Source organism: Branchiostoma floridae, chromosome 18 (genome assembly GCF_000003815.2).
Source record: "Branchiostoma floridae strain S238N-H82 chromosome 18, Bfl_VNyyK, whole genome shotgun sequence".
Classification (NCBI taxonomy): Eukaryota; Metazoa; Chordata; class Leptocardii; order Amphioxiformes; family Branchiostomatidae; genus Branchiostoma; species Branchiostoma floridae.
The window spans coordinates 3,529,448-3,543,873 of record NC_049996.1 but is presented as its reverse complement, the minus strand read 5'-3'; the positions used below and the strand labels follow the sequence as shown (position 1 = coordinate 3,543,873).

The following is a 14,426-nucleotide window of genomic DNA, read 5'->3' as shown; positions in this document are numbered from 1 at the left end:
TAAGTTATAATCAAATCAAAATGGCCTAGAAGTTACTCAATAATTGAATGCTCTGTCAATATACATTCATTAAATCACACTTGAAGGCCATGCAGCCTTGTCAAATCAAGCCGGCTGCCGGCTATTTTCCCCGCCTACTTTACATTTTTCAGCCGCCTACTTTTGTTACAAAATCCCCCAGCAATTTGTGTTGATAAACCTCTGGCAGTTTTCTGATAGCTTACTGGGTCTTCCCGGGATCTGAAAACTGTCATTTTGACGAATGTCCCACACATGTATTAGGTTTTCTCTGTTGTTTATATTATCTGAGATTGCAGCAGGCACTGCCACCACACCTCCAAGGAGGCGGAGTTCTAATATCTGGACCTTTGAGTGCACATATCTAGCTCTGTGTGCCTGTGACTATTTTCTGGACTATAACTAGAAACACAACATGCCTCATTGTGGATGGATTCTTTCACAAAATGGTAGAGGTTAATTCCAAGATGTAAACTATTAAAGATATAAGCTGACAAGAAAAATTGCCCAGAATACACCAAAAACCATGTTTCGGGGTCAAAATTTACAAATTTTTCCTGGGGGAGGCCCCCCAAACCCCCCTACAGGAGGGGAGCGACCCCCTTCCCGTACCTACCCCCTGCTCACCACTTCGTGGCGAGCCGCAACCCGCTTTGCGGCTTGCCTGCTACTTTCAGATATTATGCTCCTACTACTCTAAAAGTTTTTGACAAGGCTGCCATGTACATTCGTTGTATCATTGGCACTAAACTCTTTAAACTATTCAATTGTGTATGGATCTTTTTAACAGAATCAACATGGACCAAACAACAGACACTAGCTCTGAAGCATTCTTCAACAGAAAAGTTCTTCGCCGTCCACTCAACGACAAAGACCCCGTCGAAAACCAGTCCCAAAACTTCTCCATCGTTTCCTACAACATCCTAGCCGACTGTCACGTCACGCCTCAAATGTACCCGTACTGTCCCGAAGAATGCCTCCCGATGTCCGCTCGCCAGCGACAGCTAGAAGCGGAATTACGCTACCTTAACGGCGACATCGTCTGTCTACAAGAAGTTGGAACAACCTACTACAACGAGAGCCTCTTACCCATGATGCAAGAACAAGGCTACGATGGATACAGATTCAAAGAGAAAGTTCTTGGGACTCCGGAAGGAGTCGCAATGTTTTTTCGGACATCTAGGTTTAGTGTCGTGGACTTTGCTTCCTTTGACTTCAACTCCAAGTTCAAAGAACTAATCAAGAGTCATGTGGCGGAATCGGAGAGAGTTTACGTTTACAAGTACTTGGAGAAGTCTAGCGTGATGATGATGTGTAAGCTTTGCTGTAAGGAGACGGGTCGTGAGGTCAGTGTGGGGACCTTACATGTGATCTGGTGGATGGGACTGATACCAAGCGCCCCCCAGCATGTGGAGGTGGATGTGCAGTCTCTGCAGGTATGTCAGGCTAAAGTACATTATGTAATGTAATCATTACGTCCATGAATGGAGGTATTGTTTTTGGTGTGTTTGTGTTTTCATATTTTGGTCAGAATAATTCTAGATTAAGGTATCTAGGTTGGCTAAATTGGCATTTTGACCTTGCATTGTTTTCTCATTAATGAATTAAGAAAGAATTGAGCCGTAACGAATATTGATAGATGGGCATTAAAAAGATTTAAATCTGATTTTTTGGGAGCCAAATTGATGACGTCATCAGGTTTTATTGCCCTAATATTATTTTTTCTATGACAAAATACAGCACTTTGGTACATACCAGTGCAATGAAACTATGTTTTTCATGTGTATAATGATGAAAGCTACAAACTCACTGTTGCGCAAATTGATATCTACTAACGATCTGTAGTTATGAAGAATTATTATCTTTTTAATTATATGAAAACAAACATTTTCTAATTACTACAGATAACTAGATATCAATTTGCGCAACCGTGAGTTTGTAGCTTTCATCATTATGCAACGAAAAACGAAGTTTCATTGCAGTGTTATGTGCCAAAGTGCTGTATTTTGTCATAGAAAAATAATATTAGAGGCAATAAAACCTGATGACGTCATCGATTTGGCTCCCCAAAAATTAGATTTAGAAATATTTCATGCCCATCTATCAATATTCGTTACGGCTCAATTCTTTCTTAATTCATTAATAAGAAAACAATGGAAGATCAAAATGCCAATTTACCTTAAGTCTGGATTGGTTATGATCATAATATTTGGTATTTGGATAGGTCTTGGAAAGACGAACGTCAAGGCCAGTTATGGCCCCCTGTTTATGACCTTGGTACTGCAGCAGAAATTCTGTTTTTTGTATCTTTTGTCCAGGACATGCTATGGTCTAAATGGGCTGATAGCCTTTGATGTAAGGAAGAAGTGGTGTATGTTTCGTCTCCCTAGCAGCTTTCTCTGGAACAGCAGAAGCATTTTTGTTAAAAAATTTCTACAGATCTCTGTGGCCATGAACGAGTTGGTGAAGTTTGCGGGAGGCGTGGACCAACCGCACATCCTGTGCGGAGACTTCAACTCGAGCCCGTTCAGTCCAGCGTACGGGATCCTCACCAGGGGATACCTCGGCGGGGGAGGGTACGAGATGTTCCGCGCTCTTCGGCCGTTCAAGGTGTCCGACAATCAGGTGGGTTAGCAGATTTTCATATGGTTGTGTCCATGTAAAGGTGAATGGTTACTAAGGCCACAGCAAGTAAATTCTATGGATGACATCCTCTGCAGACTACAAAAATAATGAGATAGGGCAAAAAAAAAACAAGATGGGCAAAAAAAACAAGATGGCATATTTTCAAAATAGACGTTGTAACAAGACTTGATGTGACAAAATATGGCATCACAGCCAACAAGGCATTCATTCCTGTATTTAAGAAGCGCACCAGTGTAGTTAAAGTGACACTAGTGTGGTAGACTGGTATCATTAACCATCTTGGCAACTACACTCATAGCTTCCATAGTTGTGCCACTCTTACAACTATCTATCAAGTTTCACTTCTGCAACTACAGTCAATGCTACAGAGTCTCTAGTGTCAATTCTACATGCAATAATTAGGGTACAACCTTTACCCATTTTCGCCTATCCAGCCTTCCCTGAAGAAGAAAAAAATTCTTGTTTTTTTTTCTGAAATCAGGCAAAAATTAATGAGCGCGGATGTCATCCATAAAATTTACTTGCTGTGGCCTAAAGGCAGTTCCATAGCCTTTTTGAGGACGTTGGGCCTCAGTTAGTTGTTATCCACTGTGTTTCGGGTACGGTATTGGAAGTCAGAGCCCATCCCTCTGTTTCTATCACCTTTTACCTCCCCAACTGAAGTGTACCCATTTTGACCCCTGGGTGAAGTTTCATGTTTTGTGCTTCTGGGTTCTGGAGTTACCCCACACCAGGGTTGTAGCCAGCACCTGTCCTTCAGTCCTTTGAAGGAATTTTGCAGCTGGGGACTGAAAAAAGTTTTTCCCATTCCATCCTCTGGGACAGACAAAAATTGATATGTAAAGATATAAAAAAAAAACTGAAACCCATGTGTTCTTCTTCACCAAAACAGATGCTATAATTGAACAACTTAGTCTACAAGCAAAATTTGCACCTCAAAATGCAGGAAATAGTGTTTCAGAGGGTCTGGATTTAAAAATTTTCTGGGACCCAGATCCCCTAGAAATGACGTGCAACGTCACACCATGCCTTTGGTGCTCGATAGGATTCCCATTCAAAATCAAGGGGACTGAAAATGATTTCAGGCTGGCTACAACCCTGCCCCACACAATCCCACAGTTCTATGTACTTCATGTATTTTAGGCAACACCAGCCAATTTCCTTGTTTTTTGGGGACTTAAAAGTTAGGTTAGGTACCCGTAGCAAGCAGACATCAGAAAAACAGATAGCCTGGATACCATACCCCAACCTCAAATATCTTTCGTGTTGGGGTATGGCAGGATGCTTGTAGAAAGGTTCTCCAAGGCCCTTGATCAGAGGGAGGAGAACTTAGGATTGATGACCACTCACACCACAGGTAGCCAGGTAGCCAGCTACAACACACCACAGTTGGTCAGCAGGCTTTCACAGTAGCGAATCAGGGACTTAGTGGTCACTGTTATGGATTAAAAAAATACAGTTGGGGGTCTTTAACCAATCATGGCAGGGGAGAAAACTTTAATGTGACTGCATTCACTCCATAAAACTCTGTGCATCAAGACATAAACCTTGTCATCAGGCTTTGTTTTCATTATGTTTTTCTGGTTGAGCATTTAATTTTGAAACTTAGAACCAACAAATCAAACTGTTTCAGTTTTTTGGTTCTAGCCGGACTATTCTCACCTCTTTAATTGATTCATCAAATACTAAAATGATAACTCTCATTGAAAGCTACTGCTAACGTTGGAGAAATAAAGACTAGGGGCACTGCTATTATCATTTTCAAAACACCATTTGTACCTAAAGGTGCACTTTACATGTATCAGTACAGTGCTTTATATATCTCCAAACACCATGCAGCAGTGCCCTCTAGTGATTTAGACATGAAGCTCATGCGCATCGACTATTACCTTCTGCTGCATGATATTGTAGATGTCAATGAAATTGTGAAATTGTTCTTTTTTTGTTCCTTCCTTCCAGAGTAAGTGTTTGATTGAACTGTTGCCATCCAGCGTATTCTCACATCCATCTAAGTCTCTGAAGAGTGCCTATGCTGAAGTCAAGGTACAGTCGTTCAGTTTGATTAGTTTAAGTTCATATGAATGCAATTTGAACATTTTCTTTTTATATTTCACAACAATGCCAGTGTTATTCAGCTAGTATACACATACACATTTGCAACAAATATAAACACTTTTCCTGTTGTTTGAAAATGCCATTAAAAATCATTCTTAATACTGGAGCATTTTGTAGCATTGTAATGTGGTTGGGCCGTACCTCAGGCATTACAGAATATCCTGTGTTGTAGTCTATATCTACCTACCAAAATGTTGTGTTTCAGTTACCCAGCAACCAACTCTGGCAAAAACCTGTGACCAGAGATGTGACAAATTTTGGCGTGTTTTAAGCATTTTGTTGTTTTTAAGCCATATTAGTATGTATTTTATCATATGCCAATTAAGGAACCGAGGATCACACAAATTCAATTTTGGTCTCTATACTCAGGGATTGCTACACTTGAATGAGGCCCTTATTAAAAGCATTGCTTCTGAAAATCATCAATAAGATAAAAAGGTAACGGTAAAGGTCCCATAGCCTTTTTGAGACCACAGGTGGGTTTTTTAATATCCACTGTGTCTAGGGTATGTAATTGGAGCCCAAACCTCTCCTTCCACTGCCTTGTACTGCCCAACTAAAGTCAGGTACCCATTTTTATACCTGGGTGAAGTGAGGAAAGTTGGCCTAAGTGCCTTTCCTTTGGCATTCAGGCACAACATCAGTGGCATGTCATGGGATTTGAACCCAGGACCTAATTACATGTAGATGGTTTTGGGGCCAAACATCCTAACTCACAGTTATGCCAACAAGACGCTACAATCAATAGCCCATATCTAACAATGTTTTAATTCTACCAGGGAAAAGAACCAGACTTCACAGACTACGATGGTGCGTTTGTGGAGTGCCTGGACTACATCTGGTACAGCTCGGACAGCGTACGCGTGACAGAGGTGTTGGACACGGTACCGGAGTCAGCCATTGCGCCACTCACCGGCTGTCCCAACAGGGTCTTCCCTTCCGACCATCTCTCACTCAAAGCTGTGTTTCAGCTCAAAGTGTAACATTCTAAGGGTCATCAACAAAGGCAGCAGTAGAAAGTCTTGGGGGGGGGGGGGGGCCTTTAGAGTTATTTCTGATAAATTATTTTGAAATTCTTGGAGGGATAGGTAGCCTACCCGTGATCATTTTGAAATCTTGAACCTCTGAAACTATTGAGGGGCAAGTTACTGTAAATGCAGAAATGTTTGCGGTGGTTTAATGTTCGTGGTTTTTCGCGGTGGCCACTTCACCGCGAACTTAAAACCACCGTGAAAAGACCTTTTTCCCGCTACCGTGAAGTTAAATCCCCGCAAACTTCAATGAATTTACAGTAGACTAAAATGACTTCTCTATTAATGAAACGGTACACAAGGGTTTTAGCTTATAAATCACCACAACATATTTTTCTGGGAGGAGGTGGACCTGTCTCACCTGTGATGCTGCTCAATGTTTTATCGATGTGCATCAAGTTGTTATGGAAGAACAGAGAAGAATCTAATTTGCTACTGTATAGTGTTGCTGCTAACATATTACTACACTTGATGAGAGTTTGTAACCAAATTTTATGTAATTCAACCAAGGTGCACGTGATTAGAAAAAATTTTTAACTTCTTTTTTTATTCATCCAATGCAATTAGCCTGGTGCTTGCTTTGCATTAATTACGTTGCAGGTTCAAACCAAAGACTTTGAGCTCCTGGTTCTGGGAGTAGTTTTTAGGAGACCCCTGTTCAATCCAAGGTGAGGATATCTTGGTTGGGGCTGCACAGGTTTTTCAGATGGGATGTAAAATGATGCCTCAAACATGTTATTCAAAGGGCTTAATTATAAGCAAACCCTCCATGTAACTATATACCATGTAACTGAAACGGGTTTACGGAAAAGCCTGGGCCCAGGAGCTGGGCTGGCTAGCCTGAAAGACTACCTTTTCTGGGCCCCAAGGCTATGCATGGGGGTTAGCCTGTAGCTGAAGTTTTTCCTTAGTAAAAACTGGGTCAGTGACAATTCCAGCTGTGGGTGGGATGGGGAAAGGTAACAGTTGATCATATTGCTGGGGCCGCTTGCAAAGAATAACTCATCCAAGACTGGAAGAAAACAATCATAAACTAAATTCCAACTAGAAAGGCCGACATTTGCTTAAGAGCAAATACAGCATATTTCAGCTATACCCCTTCCCACGCAACATTGGACTGTTCCAAATCACCCCTGCGCAAAAATGGAACATCCTCTTAACAGTACATTATCCCCCAAAGTGGACTGGTATTGTGAATTGATTCCAGGTAAAGACAGAGCTTGCTTCTATTTTTCAGAAAATGACAATAATCACACCTTCCATTCAGAAAATTTTCATCATGACTGAAAATTGTTGAATGACTTCATGTAATGTCATTAACAATTTTCAGTACGATAACTAGGTGTAAGTTTAAAAAAGTATAAGCTCCTCGTGATGTGGGTACATTTATTATTGCAGTGAACTTTTTTTATTCAAGTAGGGCATACGATTTAATAATTATCAAGCAGGTGCAGGTACTGTAGGAGCGTTTGTTTTCTTCAATTGCAAGCTGTAAAACTGTTAAACTGTTTTACTTTGTATGCAATCAGCCATCAAGCCTATTCTTATTTTAGTTTAACAACTTCCTGCCAGACCCGGAAGATACGATTGAACCTTGTTCGAGGATTTATTTTCGTCTGTATGGTCAGTCTGTTCATACCCTGGCGCTGAGAGTGTTTTATTGGGCTGAAACTCTGGCAGTTTAAAGTTACTTACAATTTAAATGTTCAAAGTTTATGTCAAACAACTAGGAACACATACATTTGCTCTGGAGAAAATACAGCAGTTTTCGCAAGTTCCAGTCCAGTGATAGAAATGTGGCCACTATAGACGGGTGGTCACTATAGAGAAAAATGCTGATCTATGGACTAGGAGCCATACGTTACACATGATTTCAGTACACTGATCATTAATCATATAAACATTGCACAGGTAAGCCAATTGTTTAGATGTACAATTAAGTTCAAATAATTCTGAAGAGAAATATTGATGAGAAAATAATCATTCTCGCCACTGTCTAACTTATAATTACGTATCAAAACTAAACGCAGATTTTCTAACTAACGCACCTTTCGCCGACTTCATCAAAGGACCGCCGGCTATCAATCAAACACGGCTGTTGATTAGACTTAGAGTTTCAAACAGTCATATGCTGTGTGCCAGTTGACAGCGAACTTCATGCTACGTGATGTTTTACATTGCTTGGACCTTCTTTCCTACAGCGGTGCTTCTACAAAATATTTAGACTGTAACACTGAGTCCCACATGTTTTATAGAATAGAATTTGACGCAGAACAGCGTTTTTTGTTGGGTATTTTTCTTGAAACATGTCCGTGGGAATATCAGCGAGGCGGCGACGTAGGGATATCAGACCGTCAACAAAAGTCGCACGGCGGCTAACGGCGCAGCGAAGATACTAGCGCTATAAATAAGCGCTTCAACTAAGGATGGCAACCCGTACAATATTTTTGTATACTGTTGAGCTAAGTAAAGTTTGTTGTTTATGAGGTTTTAGTTGTCTTTGAAGCTTTGACCCGAAATATTTTAAAGTCAAACTGCTGAAGAGAAGTAAGTGACTGCTACGATTATCGTAGATATGGCCCTAAAAAAACTGATAAAAGAAGCCTTCTCAATAGTCTAAAATGCAAGAGCTTCCGGGGGGGCTTCGCCCACCTGGGTCCCCCCCACAGTGGCCCTGCCCCTGGACCCCGCCAGGGGCATTCGGCGGCCCCCGGACCCCTGTCCGACGCTTTGAAAAAATCCTGGCGAGAAGTCTGTACGGCCTGAGTCTTCAAGTAAACGTATTGTGTGGTCCCGCTTATGAATATTAATTAGCCTTCGCTTTCCTCTTCGCTGATTGGCTGAGCCATTAATTGAATTAACTCTTCCTGCCGGCTCGAGACGCAGGTGCAGATGTCGGCTCTGTGGGGTGAACGTCCGAAAGGTCACGGCATGGAGAACGAAAGAAAACCAATTTCCCCTAAAAAAAGTGCTGTAATTAAGCCTTTTACAGTACTTTATGCCAAAAATTTTACTTGGATCATTTTACCAACTATCTTATGCCTATCTATACCAAATGTTACTCATACCAGGGTACAGGGGTGCAAAATATACCGTTATAAGACCGTCAACAACAGTCGCACGGAGCTAACAGCGCAGCGAAAATACCATCGCTAGCGTTTCAACTTCGGATAACAAGTTATAAGTGCTGTTGAACTCAGTAACGTTAAAGTTTGTTTTTAGTTGCCTTTGACGGTTTGACCTGAAATAGTACTAGTGTTACGCTAAACTCCTGAAGAGAAGTTAAGTGACTGCTGCGATTATCATAGATATGCCCCTAAGAACTGATACAATATAAAGCCTTCTGAATAGTCTAAAATGCGAGAGCCTTAGGCGGGCTTCGCTCCCCCTGGCGGGAACACTGCTATATACGGGATCACGAGGCCCCGCTTATAAATATTAATTAGCCTTTGGCCTCCTCTTCGCTGATTGGCTAGGTCTTTGATTCAATTAACTCTCCGGCTGACGCGCACAGGTGTGGCTCTGTGCGGGGTCACGGAAGGTCACGTCAGGAGGCCAAAAGAAAACAAATTTCCCCTCAGAAAAGTGCCAAAATTAATCATTTTAAAGTTGTTTATGTCAAAAAATTTTACTTGAATCTTGTTACCAAGTATCTAATGCCTATCTATACCAAATTTCAGGTCATTCGGTTGCAATACCAAGGTACAGGAGCCAAAAGTGTCCTTTTTTGGTCAAAAATTGGTCAAAAAATCGCAAAAATAAGCATTTTGTTGTTCTGTACACCAAAAGTGTTATTGAATTTATATGGGGGCATTATCAAGGCACATCTCTGTCAAATTTCAGCTCATTTGGTTGTAATACCAGGGTACAGGGGCCAAAAGTGTCCTTTTTTGGTCAAAAATTGGTCAAAAAATCGCAAAAATAAGCATTTTGTTGTACTGTACACCAAAAGTGTTATCGAATTTATATGGGAGCATTATCAAGGCACATCTCTGTCAAATTTCAGCTCATTTGGTTGTAATACCAGGGCACAGGGGCCAAAATATACAGTTTTGGTCTAAAATTGACCAAAAAATCTCAATAAAATCATTTTAGAGGCAGATATGAAAAAACTGAGAAGAAAGCATCAAGGTATTGGCCCATTCTACCCCTGTGCCAAATTTCAGGTCATTCGGTCCAGGAACGGCGGAGATGAATCACTTTGAAGATTTGACAGGAGAAAGAAAGAAAGAAAGAAAGAAACATTACGAATACTAGAAAGGCCGACATTTGCTTAAGAGCAAATACAGCATATTTCAGCCATACCCCTTCCCACGCAACATTGGACTGTTCCAAATCACCCCTGCGCAAAAATGGAACATCCTCTTAACAGTACATTATCCCCCAAAGTGAACTGGTATTGTGAATTGATTCCAGGTAAAGACAGAGCTTGCTTCTATTTTTCAGAAAATGACAATAATCACACCTTCCATTCAGAAAATTTTCATCATGACTGAAAATTGTTGAATGACTTCATGTAATGTCATTAACAATTTTCAGTACGATAACTAGGTGTAAGTTTAAAAAAGTATAAGCTCCTTGTGATGTGGGTACATTTATTATTGCAGTGAACTTTTTTTATTCAAGTAGGGAATACGATTTAATAATTATCAAGCAGGTGCAGGTACTGTAGGAGCGTTTGTTTTCTTCAAGCTGTAAAACTGTTAAACTGTTTTACTTTGTATGCAATCAGCCATTGAGCCTATTCTTATTTTAGTTTAACAACTCAGTCCTGCCAGACCCGGAAGATACGATTGAACCTTGTTCGAGGATTTCTTTCGTCTGTCTGGTCAGTCTGTTCATACCCTGGCGCTGAGAGTGTTTTATTGGGCTGAAACTCTGGCAGTTTAAAGTTACTTACAATTTAAATGTTCAAAGTTTATGTCAAACAACAACAGCACTAGGAACACATACATTTGCTCTGGAGAAAATACAGCAGTTTTCGCAAGTTCCAGTCCAGTGATAGAAATGTGGCCACTATAGACAGGTGGTCACTATAGAGAAAAATGCTGATCTATTGACTAGGAGCCATACGTTACACATGATTTCAGTACACTGATCATTAATCATATAAACATTGCACAGGTAAGCCAATTGTTTAGATGTACAATTAAGTTCAAATAATTCTGAAGAGAAATATTGATGAGAAAATAATCATTCTCGCCACTGTCTAACTTATAATTACGTATCAAAACTAAACGCAGATTTTCTAACTAACGCACCTTTCGCCGACTTCATCAAAGGACCGCCGGCTATCAATCAAACACGGCTGTTGATTAGACTTAGAGTTTCAAACAGTCATGTGCTGTGTGCCAGTTGACAGCGATCTTCATGCTACGTGATGTTTTACATTGCTTGGACCTTCTTTCCTACAGCGGTGCTTCTACAAAATATTTAGACTGGAACACTGAGTCCCACATGTTTTATAGAATAGAATTTGACGCAGAACAGCGTTTTTTTGCTGGGTATTTTTCTTGAAACATGTCCGTGGGAATATCAGCGAGGCGGCGACGTAGGGATATCAGACCGTCAACAAAAGTCGCACGGCGGCTAACGGCGCAGCGAAGATACTAGCGCTATAAATAAGCGCTTCAACTAAGGATGGCAACCCGTACAATATTTTTGTATACTGTTGAGCTAAGTAAAGTTTGTTGTTTATGAGGTTTTAGTTGTCTTTGAAGCTTTGACCCGAAATATTTTAAAGTCAAACTGCTGAAGAGAAGTAAGTGACTGCTACGATTATCGTAGATATGGCCCTAAAAAAACTGATAAAAGAAGCCTTCTCAATAGTCTAAAATGCAAGAGCTTCCGGGGGGGCTTCGCCCACCTGGGTCCCCCCCACAGTGGCCCTGCCCCTGGACCCCGCCAGGGACATTCGGCGGCCCCCGGACCCCTGTCCGACGCTTTGAAAAAATCCTGGCGAGAAGTCTGTACGGCCTGAGTCTTCAAGTAAACGTATTGTGTGGTCCCGCTTATGAATATTAATTAGCCTTCGCTTTCCTCTTCGCTGATTGGCTGAACCATTAATTGAATTAACTCTTCCTGCCGGATAGACGCAGGTGCAGATGTCGGCTCTGTGGGGTGAACGTCCGAAAGGTCATGGCATGGAGAACGAAAGAAAACCAATTTCCCCTAAAAAAAGTGCTGTAATTAAGCCTTTTACAGTACTTTATGCCAAAAATTTTACTTGGATCATTTTACCAACTATCTTATGCCTATCTATACCAAATGTTACTCATACCAGGGTACAGGGGTGCAAAATATACCGTTATAAGACCGTCAACAACAGTCGCACGGAGCTAACAGCGCAGCGAAAATACCATCGCTAGCGTTTCAACTTCGGATAACAAGTTATAAGTACTGTTGAACTCAGTAACGTTAAAGTTTGTTTTTAGTTGCCTTTGACGGTTTGACCTGAAATAGTGTTACGCTAAACTCCTGAAGAGAAGTTAAGTGACTGCTGCGATTATCATAGATATGCCCCTAAGAACTAATACAATATAAAGCCTTCTGAATAGTCTAAAATGCGAGAGCCTTAGGCGGGCTTCGCTCCCCCTGGCGGGAACACTGCTATATACGGGATCATGAGGCCCCGCTTATGAATATTAATTAGCCTTTGGCCTCCTCTTCGCTGATTGGCTAGGTCTTTGATTCAATTAACTCTCCGGCTGACGCGCACAGGTGTGGCTCTGTGCGGGGTCACGGAAGGTCACGTCAGGAGGCCAAAAGAAAACAAATTTCCCCTCAGAAAAGTGCCAAAATTAATCATTTTAAAGCTGTTTATGTCAAAAATTTTACTTGAATCTTGTTACCAAGTATCTAATGCCTATCTATACCAAATTTCAGCTCATTCGATTGCAATACCAAGGTACAGGAGCCAAAAGTGTCCTTTTTTGGTCAAAAATTGGTCAAAAAATCGCAAAAATAAGCATTTTGTTGTACTGTACACCAAAAGTGTTATTGAATTTATATGGGGGCATTATCAAGGCACATCTCTGTCAAATTTCAGCTCATTTTGGTTGTAATACCAGGGTACAGGGGCCAAAAGTGTCCTTTTTTGGTCAAAAATTGGTCAAAAAATCGCAAAAATAAGCATTTTGTTGTACTGTACACCAAAAGTGTTATCGAATTTATATGGGAGCATTATCAAGGCACATCTCTGTCAAATTTCAGCTCATTTGGTTGTAATACCAGGGTACAGGGGCCAAAAGTGTCCTTTTTTGGTCAAAAATTGGTCAAAAAATCGCAAAAATAAGCATTTTGTTGTACTGTACACCAAAAGTGTTATCGAATTTATATGGGAGCATTATCAAGGCACATCTCTGTCAAATTTCAGCTCATTTGGTTGTAATACCAGGGTACAGGGGCCAAAAGTGTCCTTTTTTGGTCAAAAATTGGTCAAAAAATCGCAAAAATAAGCATTTTGTTGTACTGCACACCAAAAGTGTTATTGAATTTATATGGGGGCATTATCAAGGCACATCTCTGTCAAATTTCAGCTCATTTGGTTGTAATACCAGGGTACAGGGGCCAAAAGTGTCCTTTTTTGGTCAAAAATTGGTCAAAAAATCGCAAAAATAAGCATTTTGTTGTACTGTACACCAAAAGTGTTATCGAATTTATATGGGAGCATTATCAAGGCACATCTCTGTCAAATTTCAGCTCATTTGGTTGTAATACCAGGGTACAGGGGCCAAAATATACAGTTTTGGTCTAAAATTGACCAAAAAATCTCAATAAAATCATTTTAGAGGCAGATATGAAAAAACTGAGAAAAAAGCATCAAGGTATTGGCCCATTCTACCCCTGTGCCAAATTTCAGGTCATTCGGTCCAGGAACGGCGGAGATGAATCACTTTGAAGATTTGACAGGAGAAAGAAAGAAAGAAAGAAAGAAAGAAACATTACGAATACAATATATTTCACCATACTATGTATGGCTGAAATATAACAATATATTTCACCATACTATGTATGGCTGAAATATAACAACCAGCATCCACAGTTCTTTGACATATGAACACAGTATGTTCTCTTTGGTTATACTTCCAGTCAGGCCTAATAAGTACAGAAAGGATTGTTGGGCCTCTTATGAAATTTCCTTGCTAATTGTGGAAAAACTGGGTCAGTGGTAACATTAACCCAAGACAACAGTTGGTCCCCTAGGATGAGGGCTGTTTGCCAAAACATCAAATTTGAAACAGATGTCCCAACCATCAAGTGTCAGTTAGCATTAAGATGCAGGAATGAATGTATGTTACATGTTTTTATGTGTCAACCTGTATGTTTGTTAATGCCCCATGCTCTGCTCAGCTAGGTCCAATACCTTGCCACTCACCTTGCCACTACTGAGGGGGAAGGGGTTGTATATGATGTGTACTGTTGTTATATTTCAGCCATACATAGTATGGTGAAATATATTGTATTCGTAATGTTTCTTTCTTCTTTCTCCTGTCAAATCTTCAAAGTGATTCATCTCCGCCGTTCCTGGACCGAATGACCTGAAATTTGGCACAGGGGTAGAATGGGCCAATACCTTGATGCTTTTTTCTCAGTTTTTTTCATATCTGCCTCTAA

General features: G+C 40.7%; 1 protein-coding gene and 1 long non-coding RNA gene across 2 annotated transcripts in view; both read left to right on the top strand.

Moving 5' to 3' along the window:
• Positions 1 to 741: 741 nt before the first annotated feature.
• LOC118405995 (glucose-repressible alcohol dehydrogenase transcriptional effector-like) lies at positions 742 to 5,774 on the top strand. Its single transcript, XM_035805850.1, has 4 exons — positions 742 to 1,454; positions 2,458 to 2,643; positions 4,624 to 4,707; positions 5,559 to 5,774. The coding sequence occupies exons 1-4, from the start codon at positions 792 to 794 to the stop codon at positions 5,760 to 5,762; spliced, it is 1,137 nt and encodes a 378-aa protein (XP_035661743.1). The 5' UTR covers positions 742 to 791; the 3' UTR covers positions 5,763 to 5,774.
• A 464-nt stretch (positions 5,775 to 6,238) lies between these two features.
• The window catches only part of LOC118406128, a 12,388-nt gene continuing 4,200 nt past the window's right edge, over positions 6,239 to 14,426 (top strand). Inside the window, exon 1 of the long non-coding RNA XR_004829985.1 lies at positions 6,239 to 6,609. This is a non-coding gene — a long non-coding RNA (uncharacterized LOC118406128). The remainder of the gene's footprint in view (positions 6,610 to 14,426) is intronic.